The 18,726-nt window shown below is 52.2% G+C and overlaps 1 protein-coding gene across 3 annotated transcripts in view; it reads right to left on the reverse strand.

Annotated features, from left to right (window-relative positions):
• Positions 1-205: 205 nt before the first annotated feature.
• Positions 206-18,726, reverse strand: part of PRKDC (protein kinase, DNA-activated, catalytic subunit) — a 120,126-nt gene continuing 101,605 nt past the window's right edge. For 2 of the 3 annotated variants that reach the window (XM_031441651.2, XM_031441649.2), the window contains 17 exons: positions 18,494-18,668; positions 17,110-17,300; positions 16,304-16,484; positions 15,627-15,787; positions 13,705-13,916; positions 12,803-12,890; positions 12,570-12,713; positions 10,491-10,695; positions 9,265-9,332; positions 8,703-8,923; positions 8,397-8,489; positions 5,830-5,919; positions 5,550-5,621; positions 5,276-5,477; positions 4,594-4,782; positions 3,895-4,034; positions 206-2,683 (listed from right to left, as the gene is read on the reverse strand). In XM_031441651.2, the coding sequence (XP_031297511.2) occupies positions 2,479-2,683; positions 3,895-4,034; positions 4,594-4,782; positions 5,276-5,477; positions 5,550-5,621; positions 5,830-5,919; positions 8,397-8,489; positions 8,703-8,923; positions 9,265-9,332; positions 10,491-10,695; positions 12,570-12,713; positions 12,803-12,890; positions 13,705-13,916; positions 15,627-15,787; positions 16,304-16,484; positions 17,110-17,300; positions 18,494-18,668 (2,637 nt within the window). In that variant the 3' untranslated portion in view covers positions 206-2,478. The remainder of the gene's footprint in view (positions 2,684-3,894; positions 4,035-4,593; positions 4,783-5,275; positions 5,478-5,549; positions 5,622-5,829; positions 5,920-8,396; positions 8,490-8,702; positions 8,924-9,264; positions 9,333-10,490; positions 10,696-12,569; positions 12,714-12,802; positions 12,891-13,704; positions 13,917-15,626; positions 15,788-16,303; positions 16,485-17,109; positions 17,301-18,493; positions 18,669-18,726) is intronic. The other variant, XM_031441650.2, reaches the window with a different exon arrangement.

The following is an 18,726-nucleotide window of genomic DNA, read 5'->3' on the forward strand; positions in this document are numbered from 1 at the left end:
CCATCTGCAGAGTGACTGCAGCCCCAGACAAAATCCCAGCGGCCTCTGCTTTTCTACAAGCCAGCCCTTAAATTCTTCAACTGCACGAAGTCCAAGAAGCACGTGCGACCCCTCGGCTGCGCGCTCCCTGCCACCCAGACACGGTCCCCACGGTCAGTGCGCCTCGGCAGGAGCACCCAGGCATCAGCCACCAGCACTCCCAAAGTTCTCGTACGTTGATGAAATAGTTTTTATTTCTTCTAGAAAGTTTTTTTATTTAAATGGAGGTGCTGGGGATTGAACCCAGGACCCTGTGAGTGCTAAGCACGTGCTCACCACTGAGCTATAACCACCCCCCTTTAGAAAGTTTTTAAAGTTGGTCTAATCATGGTGACTGTGTGCTGTGTGCAGGCGTCCCGGCCTGAGGGAACTTGGGGCTTGTCTCTAGTTCCATGAAATACTCAAATTAATACTCATAAGCATGGAATCATTCACATCTTCACTGAGTTTAAGTATGAACCTTTCTGGGTTCTTTTCGGGTCAAAAAACAAATGTTTCATATGCAAACTGAATATACCGTCAGAACCAGCTCCCAGGGTGAACATGACCATTCACGTCACAGCGGCAACTGCGCTGACTGTGACACAGAAGCGAGTCCGGCAGGACCGCGGCTGACGTGGACCTGACCTTGAGCCGCGTTCCTGCCCCTCCCCTTGCCTGTCTCACCTCTGGACCCGGGGCCTGCACATGCGCTCCTGTGACCCGCTCTGTCTCCCCAGGACGTGTTGAGTTTAGGAAAGCGGCTTCGTCTGCCCCACCTGGGGGGAAAACTCTTAAAGTCCTGAAAATGCGTGTGGCCTCCACCTTTGAAAAACATTAAAATGCTTAACAGCATAATAAAAACACCCTTCATGTTACTGGTATGCACTTAAGATCAGCAGAGATGTTTTTACTGCCTGTCTCCCAAACCAAGTACATCTGGCCCCTCCGGGTGACGAGGACATTCACACCCCAGGCGCCTGCGGGTGACCTCACTGTGCTCTCGCAGGTCCAGCGGAAGCAGACAGCTTTGAGGCTGGAGTACGCACCGTCATCTGGTAATGAACTTTGACGGGCGTGAGAGGTAGTCACTAAGAACAGGGTTTCCCGTAACATGGGGACTGAGTTAATGACGAAATCCCGCGTTACCAGGACTCAAGCAAAAATCACGGTCGTAGAAAACACAGTATTACAACAACTCAAGTCCCAAGTGGCTTACTCTGGTTCCTTCTGTGCTACAGCAAAAGATACTTACTTGCTCATGTGTGTGCTAGTTTCCATGTGCATGATCACTTACTTTTCTTTAAAAATGAAATTCCTTTGGTTGAATAGGCACCATTTCTTGAGGACGTAAAGTTTACTTCTAGTGCCATAATGTACTCAACCTGTATTTATCAAAATACATTTGTCAAGTAATATAATGATGTAATTTATAAGATGAACATTTTTGCTTTTGAAACTACACAAAAGCTATGTACTACTTTGGGGGAAAAAACTGTAATGTTCTTTATTCTAGGATTTACAAAATCATACGAGAGCTTCTAACTACAAACATTTGAAAAAAAATATTGAAAACCTCAAAGCCAACCAGAGAATGGCTCCAGACAGGGAGGACAGGCTCGGGACGGAGCCAAGGGGGGACCCGGCCCTGCTGCTCCGGGTGGCGTGTCACCTCCCAGCAGGATGCACATCACACCGGGTCTCCGTTTCCTTCCCCAGAGTTGGAATGCTGAGTGCTGCCTTCACACTCAGAATTTCTGAAGTCACCCTGAGTCTGGGATGAAAGCACTTTGGTCTGCCTTCCTGATGGGACTGATCCGTGCAGCAAGGGTCCGTCTGAGCGAGACCCAGGTTTTCACCTCTCCTAAATATGTCCTCTTCTAGAGACCAAGTCTGTCATAAAGTGTCAAAGCTAGAAGAGAAAGAACAAAATGAAAGAAAAAAACCTACAAAAATACCCTAAGTGTCAAATGCAGTCATTTCTAGGTGTAAGAGGCCATCATCAGCTTGACTGTGACCACCTCGTGCTGCTGACCATGCCCCCCGTGACCGTCGCTCTGACGTGCGGGGTCTCCTTCGCCACTTACACGGGGAGCTGCTGGCCGAGCACAGCCTCGTGACCCGCTGTGTCCGACTCGGGGCCTGCACTGGCCTGGATACGCCTTTTCTGTTAGGTCTGTTTTAACCCTGACCTAGTATTCTCGCTTTTTTTCTTACTTTTTTTTTTTAATGAGGGAGACGTTATTTGGTTTATTTATATTTGGAGGAGGTGCTAGGGAATGAACCCCAACCTAATCTTTGATCATGACCCAATCGTCCACCCAGACCAGCATTCACTTCTCCGTCACGACCCTGATTAAACTCATGATACGAGATTTCTTCTCTGTGCCATGTGCAAAGGTGAGGTTTACAACATCTCCCACATGCCGCACGCTCCACACCTGCTGGCTCCTCCGGGCCTCACATCCAGGGCTCCCACCCCTCCCACGTCCTGCCGAGGATGTTGGGGTCTGTGGCCTGGTCAATCAAGCACTTCACTTGAGCCTCCTCTGAAAGCCCGCTGTCCGGCTCCCGGGCCCGGACATTGTAGTCCCTGCTGCCTCGTGCCACTGCGACGTAGTCTTCGAAGGCAGGTTCCTTCTCATGGCCCAGAAGTAATTCGTCACTGGAGAAAGATTAAACACATACAAAAACACAAGCCATGCGCTATCACTCCTATCCAAACACCCCCTCTCATCACACAGAATACTTTCTGCTGCCCATAACCCTGAAGTCAGGAGCCTGGGTCTTCAGGGAAACGGAGCACTCGTCCACGAGCTTCTGTGGTTACGGCTTCACGCCGCCTGGGTCCACACCTAGGACGGGGCTGTGGGGTCACTTTCTGAGGAGCTGCCAGGCTGCTTTCCACGGCAGCTGCACTGCTTTACAGCCCAACCAGCCACATCCAAGGGCTCCAACTTCTTCACGTCCTCACCAGCCACAGCCTGGTGGGTGTGACTTGCATTAATCTCCTGACCAACAGTGCTGAGCATCTTTCCATGAGCTGAACAGCCATCTTGTGTCTCTTTAGACAAACGTCTGTTCTGGTCCTTTGGTCATTTCATCACTCAGCTGTAAGGGGTTTTAATGTACTCTACCTGCGAGTCCTTTATCAACCACATGACTTTCAAATATTTTCTCCCATTCTGTGGGCTGTATTTTTACTTTCTTGATGGTAGCCTGTGACGCACAAAGGCTTTTAATTTTGATGAATTTGTCTGTTTCATTCTTTCTTGCTTGTGCTTTTGCTTTTACAGTTAAGGCCGCCAAGCCCAAGGTCTGAAGATTTACCCCACGTTTCTAAGTATTTTACACTCTTAGCTCTTACAGCTCTGATCCATCTGGATTAATTCTGGGGGGGCGGTTCCACCCTCACTCCTTCACCATTTGTTGGAAAGACCAATAAACGGTCTCAGCACCTCTGCCAAAAAAACAACAGACCGCAGACTAGAGATCGCCTTTTACTATTCATTAATTGCAAAGTTGAACTTTTTTCCCTTGTGAATCATTTCTACAAACGCCTACTTGTAGCTGTGGAGGCCAAGGTGAGCCGCTCTACACACTGGCTGACACCCCCGCGTGCTCTCTGCACCTTGGGCTGTGCCACCAGGGTCACGTCTGCCTGGAAAGGACAAAAGCGCACATGGGACCTGAGTCCCTCGTGCAGGTACACACCCTGTGACACGCCGTCCAGAGGCGTGGTGCGGGGGCTCCGGGCCGACCTGCTGGGCCGGCCCCTCCCCCCCGGGTCCGCGAGGCCGCGTCTGCACATGGCGCCCAGTGGCCGTCAGCAGCGACCGCCTGGTGGGCTTGCCTCCCCAACAAGTCACACCTTACCAGGTAACGACCGCCGGGTTGGCTCCCGCTAACTTCCTCCTGGCGCAGCGCACCTTCTGCCGGGGGTACCAGTTCTCTTCATCTACATTTACTCCTTGAATCCAGGATCCTCCTTTTTTCAGCATTTTCTGTTCAAAATTCTGGAGGAAAAGAACATGGTTTTCTCCGCTTATGACAAAAGAATATATGATCACATTCAAACAGACCAAACAAGTAATGATCTTAAGCACACAAGCATCTCGCTGGGGAGACGCTGCAGCTTTTCGCTAAACCCACGGCAGCACAGGAGACGGTGACGATGACCCGGCTGTAGGGACGACACTCAGGCTTAAAAGGTGACTCCCTGCGATGGACGCCACTGCTGCCCCCGCCCCCAGGCTGTGTTGTGAAGAACCCTGGAGATTTAATCAAGGAAGACCTCGTGTGGGACAGACTGAACTGAAAGTGTCTCACAGAGGAATCGAACCCACATCACCAAAGGGTTAGAAATGGTCTCAGCTGAAATGACGCTTTTCTCCAGATGAAGGTTATTACGCCTCATCTGACTTTCAAGCCAAATGACCCCGAATGTTAATTTTGAGACATGCCAGACAAAACAATGTAAGTATTTAGTAACGACGACGCATTTCCATCAGGTAACAGGAGAAGCCAGATCGGTCACTCGTAAAACAGGTGAAACGTGCGTGGAGACGACCGTACCCTCCATTCGAAGGACGGCTCCTTCACAAACACGTCCATGGTGGCGGTGAGCAGGTCCGAGCGGGAGCGGAAGGCGCGCAGCGCACACACCATGATGCTGCTCACCAGCCCCGTTTCTTTCAGCGGTAACATAAGGTTCATAAACTGGCGAGTTAGGCGAAAAGGCATCAGCTCAGGGACCGGCAGAAACTAAAAAGGAAGAAAGACGCGTAAGCAGCAGCAGACGCGAACTCACACGGCGGCCAGAAGGAGCAGACGCCGGCCACGGCTGTTACTCGCATTCGGGGAGCGCAGGAACCAGCCCCTTAGAGGCGAGATCCCCGTGCCCGGGAGCAGTCAACACAGTCACCCTTGTGATGCAGCTCCGTGTGCGGCCCCGGAGACGCAGACTCAGAGTCGGGTGTCGGGGAGGCTGGCGCACCACGTTTGTTCACGGGGCCTCATACAGCCTCCTCCGGTCCTCCCTTTCTGCAGGACACGGCTTTCTTAGCTCCGATTATGTAACTTTGCATCACAACCCCCACCACCTGTCTGAACGAGGCTGACACACAACCAAGATACTCCCTTCCTGCAGGAGGTCAGCGATAATGACCACAACGAGCCACTGCTTCGGGGCGGGGGGGTGGTTCCCAGAGCCCGAGGGGACCCCAGGCCCCGGAGAACAGAGAGCCGGCGGGCTGACCTGCGTGGCAGATCCGAACGCGTGTCCGAAGTCAATGCCGATCAGGCCTCCTGTCTCCAGGCTCACCATGAAGTTGTTCAGGTGTCTGTCTCCGATGCCCAGGACCCAGTGGCCGATGCACAGGAGGGCATGCGAGCTGGCAAAGTGGGAGCGGAGAGCCAGGAAGGCCTCGGGGCCGGTGCTCAGGGCCAGGAAGGCCCGCCTGCAGAGAGATGGTGTGAGGCTTGCCCCTCACCTGCCCGTCCCCGGGGCCACGGGCCAGAAACACACTCACTTTAAGAGGTCGGCTGGCACTCTGCTCTCCCTTCTTCTAAAAGATGTGACTGTTTCACTGCGACTGGCTCTCCTAGGGTTTAAGAATAGGAAATGTCTCAGAACAAACTTCTCGTGACTTGAAATACGAAATTCTTTGTTTTACTGAAGCTCAAACAAATATCAAATAACCAGATCCTGACAGTCCCTGTCGGGCAGAACTGTCTGAGAAACAAAAGTGAACATGCAACTTAGAGAAGAAGGAGCTCGTCAGGAAAAAGGAAAAGCCGAACGACACTCACCTGTACACGAGCGGGTAAGCCCCGGGGCCATGCTTCCCAGACACCTTCGTCAGCCAGTCTCTGTATTCAAACACCGGGGCTCTGGGGTCGCTGACAGAGGACAAAGGATCAGCTTTAGGAAGAGACCTGGCATCACGTATCTCAGGGCCGGAGACCAGGAGGAAGTCATTGAAAACCAGTGAAGAGGCAGGAAAAGTAAGTGTGCCTCTTAATGCTACTTGATACTAACGCTGAACCCACACTCCTGTGGACCTAGAATTCCAATACCTCGTTACTCCTTCCTCATCACTCCTGAAGAACCATGGCTATTTCCTATGCAGAAAGGCAGGCACAAAAGCCAGATACTATAAACTTCCCGCTTCACACAGACAGAACAGGAGGGGCTGAACGGGCGCAGTGACCAGCGCTCGGTCTGCACATCTGACCCCAGGAAGGAACCCTTCACGCAGGACAAAGCAGGCAAGTCGCTACTGTGAACAAAAGGACCACGAGCTCTTTGTTGAAGATGGATTTTCTGCTTCTGTCATTATTTAAACATTGCTACACTTTTTTTTTTCCATTTCCAGTGTGCAGATACAGATGAAGTCTATGTTAAATTCTATAAAGTATTTACACAAATGACAATGAATTTGAATTGAATTTGAAAAGCTGTTTCCAGTAATGCTTCACAGACAAAATACAGTGTCTGGGCAGCTGGACACAATGTGATATTTGTATCTTTAGCCACTTCTAGGTTTGTATCCAAAGCTTTAATGAGTTTTCCTTAGAAAACCAAAAATCTAACAATAGAACAACTTCACAACATGTTACTTAGCAGTTAAATCACTGAAGGTGAACCGTTTCTGAGTTGCTACTAAGTTAATTTTGTAAATAGACACTCCATTTCCATCTAAGTTCTCTCCTAGTTTCAACTGGATGAGTATCGTTAGGTTGGAAAACTGCCACCTTTGAGTTAAGGAAAAAACAGCAAAGGGTTTAGCGGCAGGAGGCTGCCCTGGGTTAAAAGGTGGTGGGAAGTGGTTTACACAACTGCGTGTTTGAAAAGCATGCCACACTCCGCTGACACCTGTGTCTACCACGTGTCTTCTACGTAATTTCCCATCACAGAAACGGCGGCCTGGGGACAGGGAAGGCCTCTGGGAGTCCACACGGAGTGAGAGCTGGGATTCTGACTCCAGGGGGTCCGTCTGACAGGACAGCCAAAGGACTCAAATGACTGAAAGTAAAAGGTGGTGAACACCGCCCTGCACAGCAGCCATTCCCCGGGACAGAGTCGGATGGGAACACGGCTCCCATGGTGGGGAAATGGCCCTGAAGCCACTCAGGACTACTTCCTCCCCTTCATCCTGCCACTGGACCAAAACTTGTCAACTCCTCCTTCAAAATGTCTTTAAGCCACCTTGTTCATATTTTTCTTTTCAAAAACAAAAAAACAAGTTAAAAGAAAAAAAACCTTCTTGATTAAAAAATACAAGCTCACTGTAGAAAACTTGGAAAATATGAAAAGATAAAGAAAACTAAAAAGCACCTGTGTGGTGACCTGGGACTGATGAGTCATGAGCCTGCACACACCGCACGCCTCCCACCTCAGCCACCTCCTCTGCACGGAGGGGAGGACGCTCCTCACATGGTCGGTTTTTAAAAAATAAATGACTTCACACACGCTACAAACTGAGAACAGTAACCAGGACACAGAAAACACTTTGTTAAGTGTTAGCTGCCTGCACTATTTACAACAGCCAAGACATGGAAACAGCCTAAATGTCCATCAACAGATGACTGGGCAAAGAAGCTGTGTTATATTTATACAGTGGAATACTACTCAGCCCTAAAAAAGAATAAAATCATGCCATTTGCAGCAACATGGATGGACCTGGAGACCGTCATTCTAAGTGAAGTAAACCAGAAAGAGAAAGACAAATATCATATGATATCACTCATATGTGGAATCTAAAAAAAGGAAAAAAGAAAAAAGAAGACACTAATGAACTCATCTACAAAATGGAAACAGACTCACAGACATGGCAAATAATCTTATGGTTACCAGGGGAAGGGGGTGGGAAGGGATAAACGTGGGAGTTTGAGATTTGCAAATGTTAACCACTATATATAAAAATGGATAAACAAATGTCTTCTGTGCAGCATAGGGAGCTATATTCAATATCCTGTAATGACGTTTAATGAAAAAGAAGATGAAAACCAATGTATGTGTATATATGTGCATGACTGGGACGTGACGCTGTGCACCAGAAACTGACACATTGTAACTGACTGTACTTCATTTTAAAAAAAAAGCTGCCCATCTTATTGTTTTATTTTTTCAACGATCTTTTCTTCAAGATTAATTATTTTCTTGAATTGTGGTAAGCTATATGCAACCACTCTTTGGAACCCTCTACTCCATCTCATGTGTTCACGCAGCCAGATGCAGATTAAAGCACAGGCCAGGTTTGGCCAAGGGCACCAACTAAAGGGCCTAAGAAGGTCCCAGGAGGAGCAGGGGTGAACTGCAGGCAACAGGCCAGGGGCCAAGCAGGGCGGAGGAGGAGCCCTCGGACCCCACTCACTTGGTGTAAGCTGCCTTCTCCTCCTGGGACATGCTGTTCAGGAGAAGCTCCTTCAAGGTGCAAGTATGTTCGATCCATTCAATTAACCCTAGTCTGAAAGGAGAGCAAGTTATGAACACGGGCCTCACCACCCTGCCCTCCCGAGCCCAGGTCCTCCCTCACTTGTCCCCCGAGGACGAACATTGCGGGCTGAGAAGCGTCCTCTCTGCTCAGCTCTGTCTCATGAAACCTGGAACCCCAGGTCTCCCGAGACCCGCACCCCATGCCCCCATCCCGGCGAAACTCGACAGGCCTCCTGCGCCGCACCTGGAGGTCATGGGCACCACATGGTACGTCTTCACCTGCAGGCTGCGCTGGCTGCAGGCGGCGTCCTGGGAGAGCACGACGTTCATGACCTGGAGCAGCTGCTGGATGCGCTGGTCCTGCCGCAGGTCCTCGCCCCCCTTCACCAGGAAGGGGTACTCCCGCTGGTCATGCCCACGGATCACGATGCGCTTCGGCCTCCTCAGAGAAGCCATGACTCTCACCTTCAACAGTTGGGAACATATGAGGTGCCGTCCAGAATGCCCGCCAACCGTCCCCACAGGGTGCACCCTCGGGGGAGGAGATGCGCAGGGCTGCTGTCGGGCGTCCCCGGCGAGTCCCCAGCTGGCTCCCCGCACGCACTTTCGACCACGGACATGCACGCTTCACTCTGGGTTGGTCATGACTGACGCGGAAAGACAGTGAACGTTCCGTCCGGTGAATTCCCACCCGACAGCTCCGTGCGCTTGAGGCCAGCAGGGAAGTTAACTGTCCTGTCTTTGATGTCTGAGGAAGTGCCCCCAGGCCACCCACCCAGCCGTGGAGGCTGGTCCCCCACACTTACCCGCTCGTCGAACCCCGCGATCCGTGCGTGGTACTCCGGCGCCGGCTTCCCTTGGCCGTCGTACTGCCCTGGACAGACCACAGGAGCTGGGCTTGGACACTGCCTGTTACACACCCCACACTTTAAAACACACCTATCAATCTATGATGGTAACACTTTTTACTGAAAGTTTTCGTTTCTAGAAAACGGACTTCTGAAAAAAAGCTGTTATGTCTCAATCTGACTAAGAGGAGTCAGCTTCCTACTCTGCTGGGGCAGACACACCAGATGCAGGAAAAACATGGCCTGGAGCTGCCACCTTCCAGCAGAGGCAAGCTCGTATCAGGCGGCTCCATCTTCAGTGTTTTCCTTGAAACTCACAGTATCCAATGCACAACTGTTAAAAATAGCAAAATGTTTCTCCAAATATGTTTTCTTATATCACTGGAATACGTCACCATATTAGAACATTTTTTGTCTGGCAAACTGCAGGGTGAAGACACAGAATGTGAAAATCACACTGTGCTCACGCCTGACCACCGTGCTGTGTCTGTCCTGAGTGTCACCGTCCTTCCCTCCGTGAGCCATGTCTTGTCGCCTTGTCGCTCCAGGTGGGACCAGCGTGCATCCCAGGAGGTGAGGGCACCACACTTGTGCAGGTGCACCTCATTCCACTGCATGTCAGAGAGACCACAGTTCTCACAAACTGAAGATCTGTAGCACCCCTCAGTTGTCAGAAGATGGTTAGGCTTTCTAGCAATAAATTATCCTTTAATTAGGGTACATATACTGTCCTCTTAGCCATAATGCTGCTGCGCACTGAACAGACTACAGTACAGTGTAGGCATAGCTTACGTGCACTGGGAAACCACCTGCTTTAACCTGCTTTGTGGTGGTGGTTTGGAAGCAAACCCACAGTATCTCTGAGGCTGCCTGTATCTTATTTCTGAAGAAAGGTTATTCAGGGTGGCATGTGGGCAGTTTCAGAGGAAATCACCAGTTACCATTATTAGCAGATGGACACCTGAGCACTTGTTATACTCAGAAATGTAAGCTAGACATTCAGTGAGTGTACTATTCACAGCAATTACAGATTTTCCTAATGATGACAAACATGTGGAATTTAAAATTCTTTTTAAAGCAAGAAAGAAACTGCCACGATGCCGCGCTCTCGCTCCGAAATCGCCCTTTCTTGCTCCGGCACGACTCTGCTCCAGGCGCCCTCCATCCCCTGCAGGTTGGTTCACCTGGGACCTCCAGCTCGTCTCTCAGGAAGTCCGCCCGGAAGCCGCTCATCCAGGGTGAGCACTCCTGCAGGTTGCCGGGCACCCTCACGTCCCTGCGCATTTTGGCCAGCAGCGTGCGGGTGACAGCGCCGAAGTCAGCAGGTGTCATGCTCTGGAGCTTGGAACCTCCACTCCCAAAGTGTTTAACAAATTCTTTCCCAAAAGCCTGAAATTAACAATAATTTACCTTAAATATTAATGGCTTGAAAGTCTGAAAAGGTACTAGCCTTATGAATATTTATCACAAACAGGTACCCAGTTACACAGGTTTTTTTCCTGTGCTTTTAAGATGGACAGTTTCTCGTTCCTTGAATTGTTTCAGCGCACTGAAGCCCACGGCCTGCCTACGGTTTGCTTCTCTGTGCCTCTCTGTGCCTCTGAAGACGGGCAGGACGGCGGTCAGCGTGACTTCCAGGCCCGAGTTCTAACAGGGGCCTTAAACTCGGGAAAGCCCTTAACCCCTGTGTCCACTGCCCAGTCGCTGACCTGCACCACTATGGTAAGGGGTAACAAAGTACAGGATAAAGGGAGTAATCCCACAGAAATGAACCTAAGACAAGACACTTTCCTTAATGGGGACTTTTCAAGTCGTTATTCTGGATCATAAACCAGCAGAAACATGATTTGGATAACTTATAATTCTAAAAATTAAGAACTTTACCTTGGAACGTACCAAATTTTTACTAATGGCAACTGAATAGTTGTCAAAATTTGCCTGATCATCTTTAATTAAAATTTTTTTCCAAATTTAGAATGAATCCCACGTCACAAACCTGGTATAAATGATATCTATGCTCTATTTTAGACAATCCACTGGGGGAGAAGTGACCCGCATAACACACGGCTCCTCCCTGGTCTGCAGGTGGACCCAGTGTGCTGCTCGCCCACGCCCCTGCTCCCTGGGCGGGGCTGCTGTGGGGCCGACCTGTGGGGTGTGAGGGGCCCGGGATGTGTCATCAGGTGAAGTGCATGCAGAGAGTTAGAGTTTTAGCTTCACTTTGGACACAGCCCTGGTCACATGCAGGCAACAGACAGCTCCTCCACTTGTCAGAACCGCCGGCTTACTCCTCGAGCTGAAGACGCCTGCCCCGGGGTCAGGGAGGGTCTAACTCGGGGCATGGTCTCCCCACAGAGCCTCATCCAGTGTCCCTCCAGTGGGCAGGTGTCCCTTGAGGGTGAAAGGACACCCAGGATGGGGGACGACCTGGCCCAAAGCAGTGACGCCGAGAGGCTGGCCACACGTGGGCACCGCATGCACGGATGCTGGGGGGACGGGGCCTCCCTGGAGGGCGTGAACCAAAGGCAGCGCCACGCACAGCTGGGTGGGCAGCTGGGCACTGAGGTCTGTCTACACAAAGCCTCACTGAGCCCAGAGGGACAAAGACGCCCCTTTGCAGAGACCACAGGGCTGAGCGACTTCTCCCTTGAGCTCCTAAACTCCTTGAGGTTTGGTGAAAAAAAAGGGAGTCTGGCCAAAACGGGAAAAAAGAAATCAGCACGACGCAGCCAGGAGAGGCGCGCAGGCAGGGAGGGCCACCCACTTCCCGGCTGGTGAGGGTGCAGGCAACGCGGGGCGGGAGACAGCGTGGGCAAGGGGAGGAGGAGCCTGTCGCATCCAGACCCCCAAACCGACGCCCTTGCCCTTGTCCTGGCCTGTCTACGCCACGGCAGCTACGCTGCAGTTTTGCAGTCAGTGCCCACCAGGGTCAGGCCACCCTCCGCCTCCTGGGCACCAGAGTGGGCCTTCGAAGAGGCTCGCACTCACACGTGGTCATTAGCCTACAGCTAATGCAGGTACCATCCTCATTCGACATCCAGATCCTTCCTGTAACCTTCACACCTAAGAACCGGCCCACGGGGAGCAGAATGTAACACACCCCAAGGTCACCTGGGGCCCACTTGCCACCATCTGACCCCAGATCAGCCATCAGCATCTAGTGGGCAGCAGGAATCTGAAGGAAGTTTACAAACTCAACGACGCCTTCACACCAGAATCACCAACAACCAGCAAACACGAACACCGGCCTGCATCATGCACACCTGAACGAACTTCCTCCGAAAAGCCCCGAGGCCGGGAGCGTCCGGGTCCCCCAGGGCCGCACGCAGCTTTCCATACATCTTCTCGATGTTCTTTTTATTGACAGGGTTTTTTTCTAGTTCAACTTTGACATCCTCAGTCCAGTCCTGTGCAGAAGAAAAGGGAGGTGAAGCTAGGCTGCAAGCAGGCCTATAAGGCTGCTCTAAGCCGGACTGACCGGAAGCCGCCACACTACCTTGAAGAGCATCTCGGGGTCAGAGAGCTGGTCCAGGGCAGTAATGAAGTCCTGAACCACTCCCCTGCGGTCCAGCTTAACTTTAATCCTAAACAAAAAAATTACCAAGTTTATGTGATCAAACTTCTTCCAAAGATCAAGGCCTGTGATTTTATGTAGTTGTGCTCATACACCAGACTGCACAGTCCAGAGATGGAGCAACTTAAAAATTCTACCCGAAACTGATGAAGCGCCAAGCGTGCGAAGGTCTTAGTGACAGTAGACCCTCCTGCGGACGATCCGCGTTTTGGTGCGTACAGTCTGACTCATAAATGTCTCTGAAGTTCTGTTACGAGAGAAGAGGCCCCCTGCTGGACACACTCTCAGACCTTCCCCATTCCTTCCTTTTAAGGCACTGGTTGCGCTCAGCTGCCTCTGCTGAGACGGTGACGGGCAGGGCACTGCAGGGTGGACAGTGTGCACAGCCAGCCCTCCATGCCGGGACACGCGCTGAGCCTTTCTCCACCCCGTCTGCTCAGGAGAACGAGGCCAGTCGGCTCTGGCCAGAGAAGGGCAGCTAAAACACTGCGTCCACCAGGCTCGCCTGCTCTGCCCCGGTCCCCATGCGAGCGTCACCCGCAGAAGCGATGGGACGGCCTCAGGGGCCTCCCTGAGCCCCAGCCAAGCGCTCCTCTCCGTCTGAACCGCAGGCCACTGAGGATGAGCGTCAGGGCAGGGCGCTTCCTAGATAAGGTTCTAAGGTGAAGTGTGTTTACCAAAGGGAAGAAATCCCACAGTGAATAACCCCCGGGGCAGAGGACCCCAGACCTGCCCTCGGATAAGGCGCTCACTCCCCTGGCCTGCTGACCCCGCGGTCTTCACGGCCCTGCGGGGGTCCCATCACCCTGACTCCTTGTTATCACCTTGCCACGAACTCCTCATTCTTCCGACCAGCCGCAGTGTCCTGGAAGGAGTAGCTTTCGCTGCTGATGATGAGCGGGTAGACAAGCGCCTGTGGGTAGTGGTCGGCGATGGCCTCCACGGGGTGCTGGACGGCCACAGCTTCCTCCTTGTCCAGCAGGGCCACCAAGTGGCTGACCCAGCCAATGAGCTGCCAGCAGGGGACGGACGAGACCTGTAACGGGGGGACGGAAGGGAGTCAGGCCTCCGCTCTGGAACCTTTCCCTACAAGAGCGGGCTCAGACGAGGCACCGCTGGCCGGCTGCTCTGGGCTGCACCTCGTTCCTTGTAACAACCGTACAGAACTCCGTTTTCATTCTAGTGTCTACAAGGAATTTTTAGGGTATTTTCCAATTTTTGCTACTACAAATAATATGACAGCGGACATCCCTAAGTGCGCCTCTCTGTGCTTGTGCCCACAGGGTAAATTCCTAAAAGTAAAAAGTAATTTGAACATTAACCATCGCAAAAAACATCGCTAGATTTCCCTCCAAGAAGATTTCTCAAATTTTCACTTCTAAAAGCATTAGATTGACTACTTTCCAAAATCCTTGCCAGCACTGGACACAGCCCATCTTCAAGCTTTATCGTCAACCTGAGAAGTGAAAGCTGACTTCCTCTGCATGTTCCGTCATTCCTCGGGCAGCACAGCCTGCGCCGCCTCTGACCGCCTTCTGCTGCTCGGTCTGCGTCCACGCTCCGTCTCTAGTATGGGTTGCAAATATTTTTCTCCAGTTTCTTTTACCTTTGTATGTGGATTTTTTCATGATAGGACTAGATTGTTTTTCTTTACGGCTCCTGGATTTGTCTCTCTACTCCATGACCGTTTACCAGTTTTGCTCAGGTTTTCCTCCAGCGCCTTTCTAGATGCTTCTCTCACGGTGGAACACGGGCCTCAGGAGTGAGCGTGGACAACGCCTGCAGTGGGGGGAGGATGGCCAGGGAGCCCCACGCACGGCCACTGCCGTCAGGCGTTTGGACATCGACCCGACAGGACATGTGTTTCCTCACACACTCCACGTGCTATTTTAATTTTATATATATATTTTTTTTTTCTTTTTTTTTGCTGTTTTTGGGGGTAGGTAATTAGGTTAGTTATTTGATGGAGGGACTGGGGCTTGAGCCCAGGACCTCGTGCATGCTAAGCACACGCTCTACCCGAGCTATCCCCTCCCCCCTCAACACGCTGTTCTTCTTATATATAAATGTGACTTGGGGAAAACTGAAATCCTAACTTAAATATTTCTTTCCTTTTGTTTGAGAAAAACCCACGTATACCGCATTTCTGATTTTACTTTACTCTCCTGCTGAGGACCCACTGAAAAGCCCACGGCTCCAGCACGCGGAGGACTGCCCTCCAGAGCTCCGAGACCAGGGCGGCTTACAGACCTATCATGCAAAGTAACCGAGTCTGTCACCCTTCACACTACTACACTGTCAGCTCAGCCTGGCCCTGGTTTCCGGTTAAACACCCACAGAATCACCAAGGATCCTTCCAATGGCCCTGGGGGAGAGGCGGGGGCCCTCGTGGGCCCGATGACGGGTTGGGCCCACCGGTGCCCCCTGAAACGTTCTCCTGCTCTCGCTGCTCAACAGTGACCGGAGCAAAAGGCACCTGGGACATCACAGACGCAGCTCAGCCCCGACGTCTGCCCAGAAGCAGCCCTCCATCTCCCAGGGTCCTTGCTCAGACGTAGCATTCTTACCAACACCACACAGAACAGAACAGTGCGGAAGTATGAACACTCCTCTATGCAGATTTAAATGACGTATGCTCTTGGCAGAGAGCGAAAATCAGTGGTCACTGCACACCGTCTGTGTTTGGAGGCAAATAGGACCCTGTCTTTAAGCTGTCCCGTCCCCTTCCTGAGACGGAAGGACTGACCTCTTCTGCCATCAGGCTCAGGGTCTCCTCCGGATACCGCGCTATGATCTGCAGGAGCCTGGGGAACTTCAGCCTGGCCTCGCTGGAGTGTAACTTTAAAGCTTTCAGCATCCTGTCCACCACAAGGGCTGGATATGTCCGCAGTGCTGCAGACTCAACAGCTACCGGGCACAGGGAAGGAGACAGAACGGTCAACAAACCCACACAGACACGAATCACAGATTTAACAGCGACCACATCTCCCCCTTTTGGCTTCTATTTTGTGGTCATCATTGTTCACTTTTTAACAACTACTTAAGCTCCACAAACACCAGACACACACTTTCAGGCTGGACAAAGACCACTCCTCCTGAAGCTAAACTCTTCACCAGGTACGCCTTCTGCACGAAGCTCAGATTTTTCCGGGGCTGGGAACGCAAGGGTGAGCTGCTGGTTACTGAATTTATTCCAGGAGCAAGAGGCAGACCATAGAAGCCAGTAAGAGCAAAGCTACAAGCAACCCATGAACGTACTGCATTTAGCAAGTGGAAGGACAGATAGCTCGACTCCCTTCGCGCACAGGCCATGCTGCTCAGCAACATCCTGCCTCTTCTCTCAGAACACGTGTCATTTAAGACAAACAAGAAGCCAGAAGGACGGGCAAAACTCCTAAGACTCTGCGCTAATACGACACTCACCTGACGTGGCCTCCTCCTCCCTACGGAGCTGCTGGTCACAGAAATCCACCAGCGCCATGTAAGCATCTGTCACTTCGGCTGCAGGCCCCTGGCCCCGGGTAGAAGGCCCGGCCTCCTCCTCAGCTGTCCGTGCGGCCTCAGAAAGGTGGTGGAACGCTCTCTGGTACAGACCCGCGATCACCTGCAATCCAGAGACCCAGCGCCCTGTGAGTGGGCCTGACACTCTTGGAAGGGCTCTGCTTCCTGCCTGTGACCCATGGGCCATAAATACACGAAAGCTGGCTACGTGCAGAAGCGAGGGCTGCCCAGCTGGGGTAGGCGAGAGGCCAGTGCGATTGCAGCCCTGAGAACCACCCAGAAAGGGACCAGCCCAGTGTGGGCCCCACAGCCCCGGGTCAGGCTTAAGAAGGGCTGGGGGCCCTGTGGAGGCAGGAGGCACGGACACAGCTGAAGTGGGGCGCGCCCCAGCTGGAAGCGTCGGCACAGCCATCTGAGAAGAGCACACGAAGCCGGCAACAGTTAAAAAGCGGTAAAGGCCAGACGGACTCCCCACACGGCATCGGCCCGGCTCAAGGGCAGTTCCACGGACAGAATCGTGGAAGAGCTGTCCACATCAATCCAACACAGGCTTCTCATTTCTCACACACACAGAGATGGTATCATTAAGATAAACAGGAAACACGTGGAGTGTGTCAACTTTCCAACAAGCAACTTGGCTGCATTTAGCTGTCAAGTGCGTTCTAAAAACACGAAGTGAGACACAGCGCCTGCACGGTGGACAGTTGGGCCACACGCAGGGCCACTACCTCCCGCGTGTCCTCGGAACTGCACGCAGAGAGCCCCACGACTCTCCTGGCCTCGCTCCCCTCCATCTCGGCCAGGCAGGCAGGCTCCCCACGGAGGGCGTCGGCCAGGATCCGGTATGCAGTGCCCAGGAGAACGTTCCGGCTGCGGAAAGCCTGGCCGTCTCTGCTTGAGAAGCTTGACGTGTTCTCACCTGTTGCATGAAACACACACACACGACTTTTTCAGAAGTGAGTACTGTAATTTAAAAAGAAGGTATTCATAGCACAAAAATTGTTTTGTATTAAGAAACTAGTGAAGTCTTGAAGGTTAAGAAACTAACTTCAGACACTGGTGAGGAAATTCCTGAATTCACTGATGACAGGTGTTCTCTGCCCACAGCAGTGACCAGAGTCCAGAGGCTCAACCATTACAACACTGAACAGGGGAGGGCACGGTTCAGTGGCAGAGCGTGTGCTTAGCGTGCACAGGGTCCTGGGTTCAGTTCCCCAGTCCCTCCATCAAAAAATCATAATAAATACATAAACCTAATTACCCCACCAAAAAAAATACTTTAAAAAATTTTTTTAAATCCCTGAAACTTTTATTTAAGCGTCATCCCGCATTTTGTCAAAACACCTCCCACTGTCACAGAGCCCACAAAGGCTCCCACGTGCTTGCGCGCACACGCTGGTAACCCCGCTTTTAAACTGACGTGTGGCCTTCAGCGAGACTGGCAGGCAGAGGTCCAGGACCACGTCCGACACCCAGCAAGCCCCGACGGCCACACTGCCCGCCCACCTGTGGGCTGACCGTCCCTGGCCAGACACAGCCCTCAGACGCGTGATCACCGGGACCCCTGCTCGTTTCACACGGCTGTTACCAACCACAGCCAACTACTCCCATGAGAACTGAGTGTCCTCTTGACTCAGCAAACGCTCCTCCTCCCCCTTCCCAACGACCGGATGCCTCTCCCATCCTGGGGTCCGCGTGGAAGGTGCGTCTCTGTCTGCACTGCAGGCGGGCTGACTCTGGCCCTCACAGCACCCGCCCCGCAGGGTGGGGTCTGGGCCAGGCTGGGCACTCGCTCAGCGGGGCCTGCTGGGCAACCAGGACACATACACGAGACCTGGGGTCCGCTACACCCTCAGCTGTAAAGGCCACGTTGTCACAGACGGAGCACTGACGAGGAAGAAGGCTTTCCTGGTACCTTTCTAGGCAGCTCTTGTATGTAAACAAAGTTCTCAGAATAATTAAACTGTAACACCCCAAATCTGACTAAGTGTTAAAGAGAACATTTTTAACTTCCACTTCATCTTACAGATAGAGAAGTAAGAGTTCCGAAAGCCTCTGGAGTCCAGGAGACAGGTGGACACCAGCCACGGAAAGGGGCAGGGGCGGCCGTACCCAGCAGGGAGACGGTCCTGAGTGCCGTGCGGACTTGCTCGGGGCGGCGCTGAGCCCGGCTGCGGCTGTGGCTGAGCCGGCAGTAGCTCTGCGCCCACCTCGCCAGCCAGTCCTCCCGCGTCTTTGCCTCTCTGTGCAGCTCCTTCAGCAGTTTCATGGCAAGTGAGAAATTGCCCTGCACAGTACAGGAGAGAAAATGACGGGGACAATTCAGAAGTAAAATCACGGCCCAG

The sequence above is a fragment of the Camelus dromedarius genome, chromosome 30 (genome assembly GCF_036321535.1).
Source record: "Camelus dromedarius isolate mCamDro1 chromosome 30, mCamDro1.pat, whole genome shotgun sequence".
Classification (NCBI taxonomy): Eukaryota; Metazoa; Chordata; class Mammalia; order Artiodactyla; family Camelidae; genus Camelus; species Camelus dromedarius.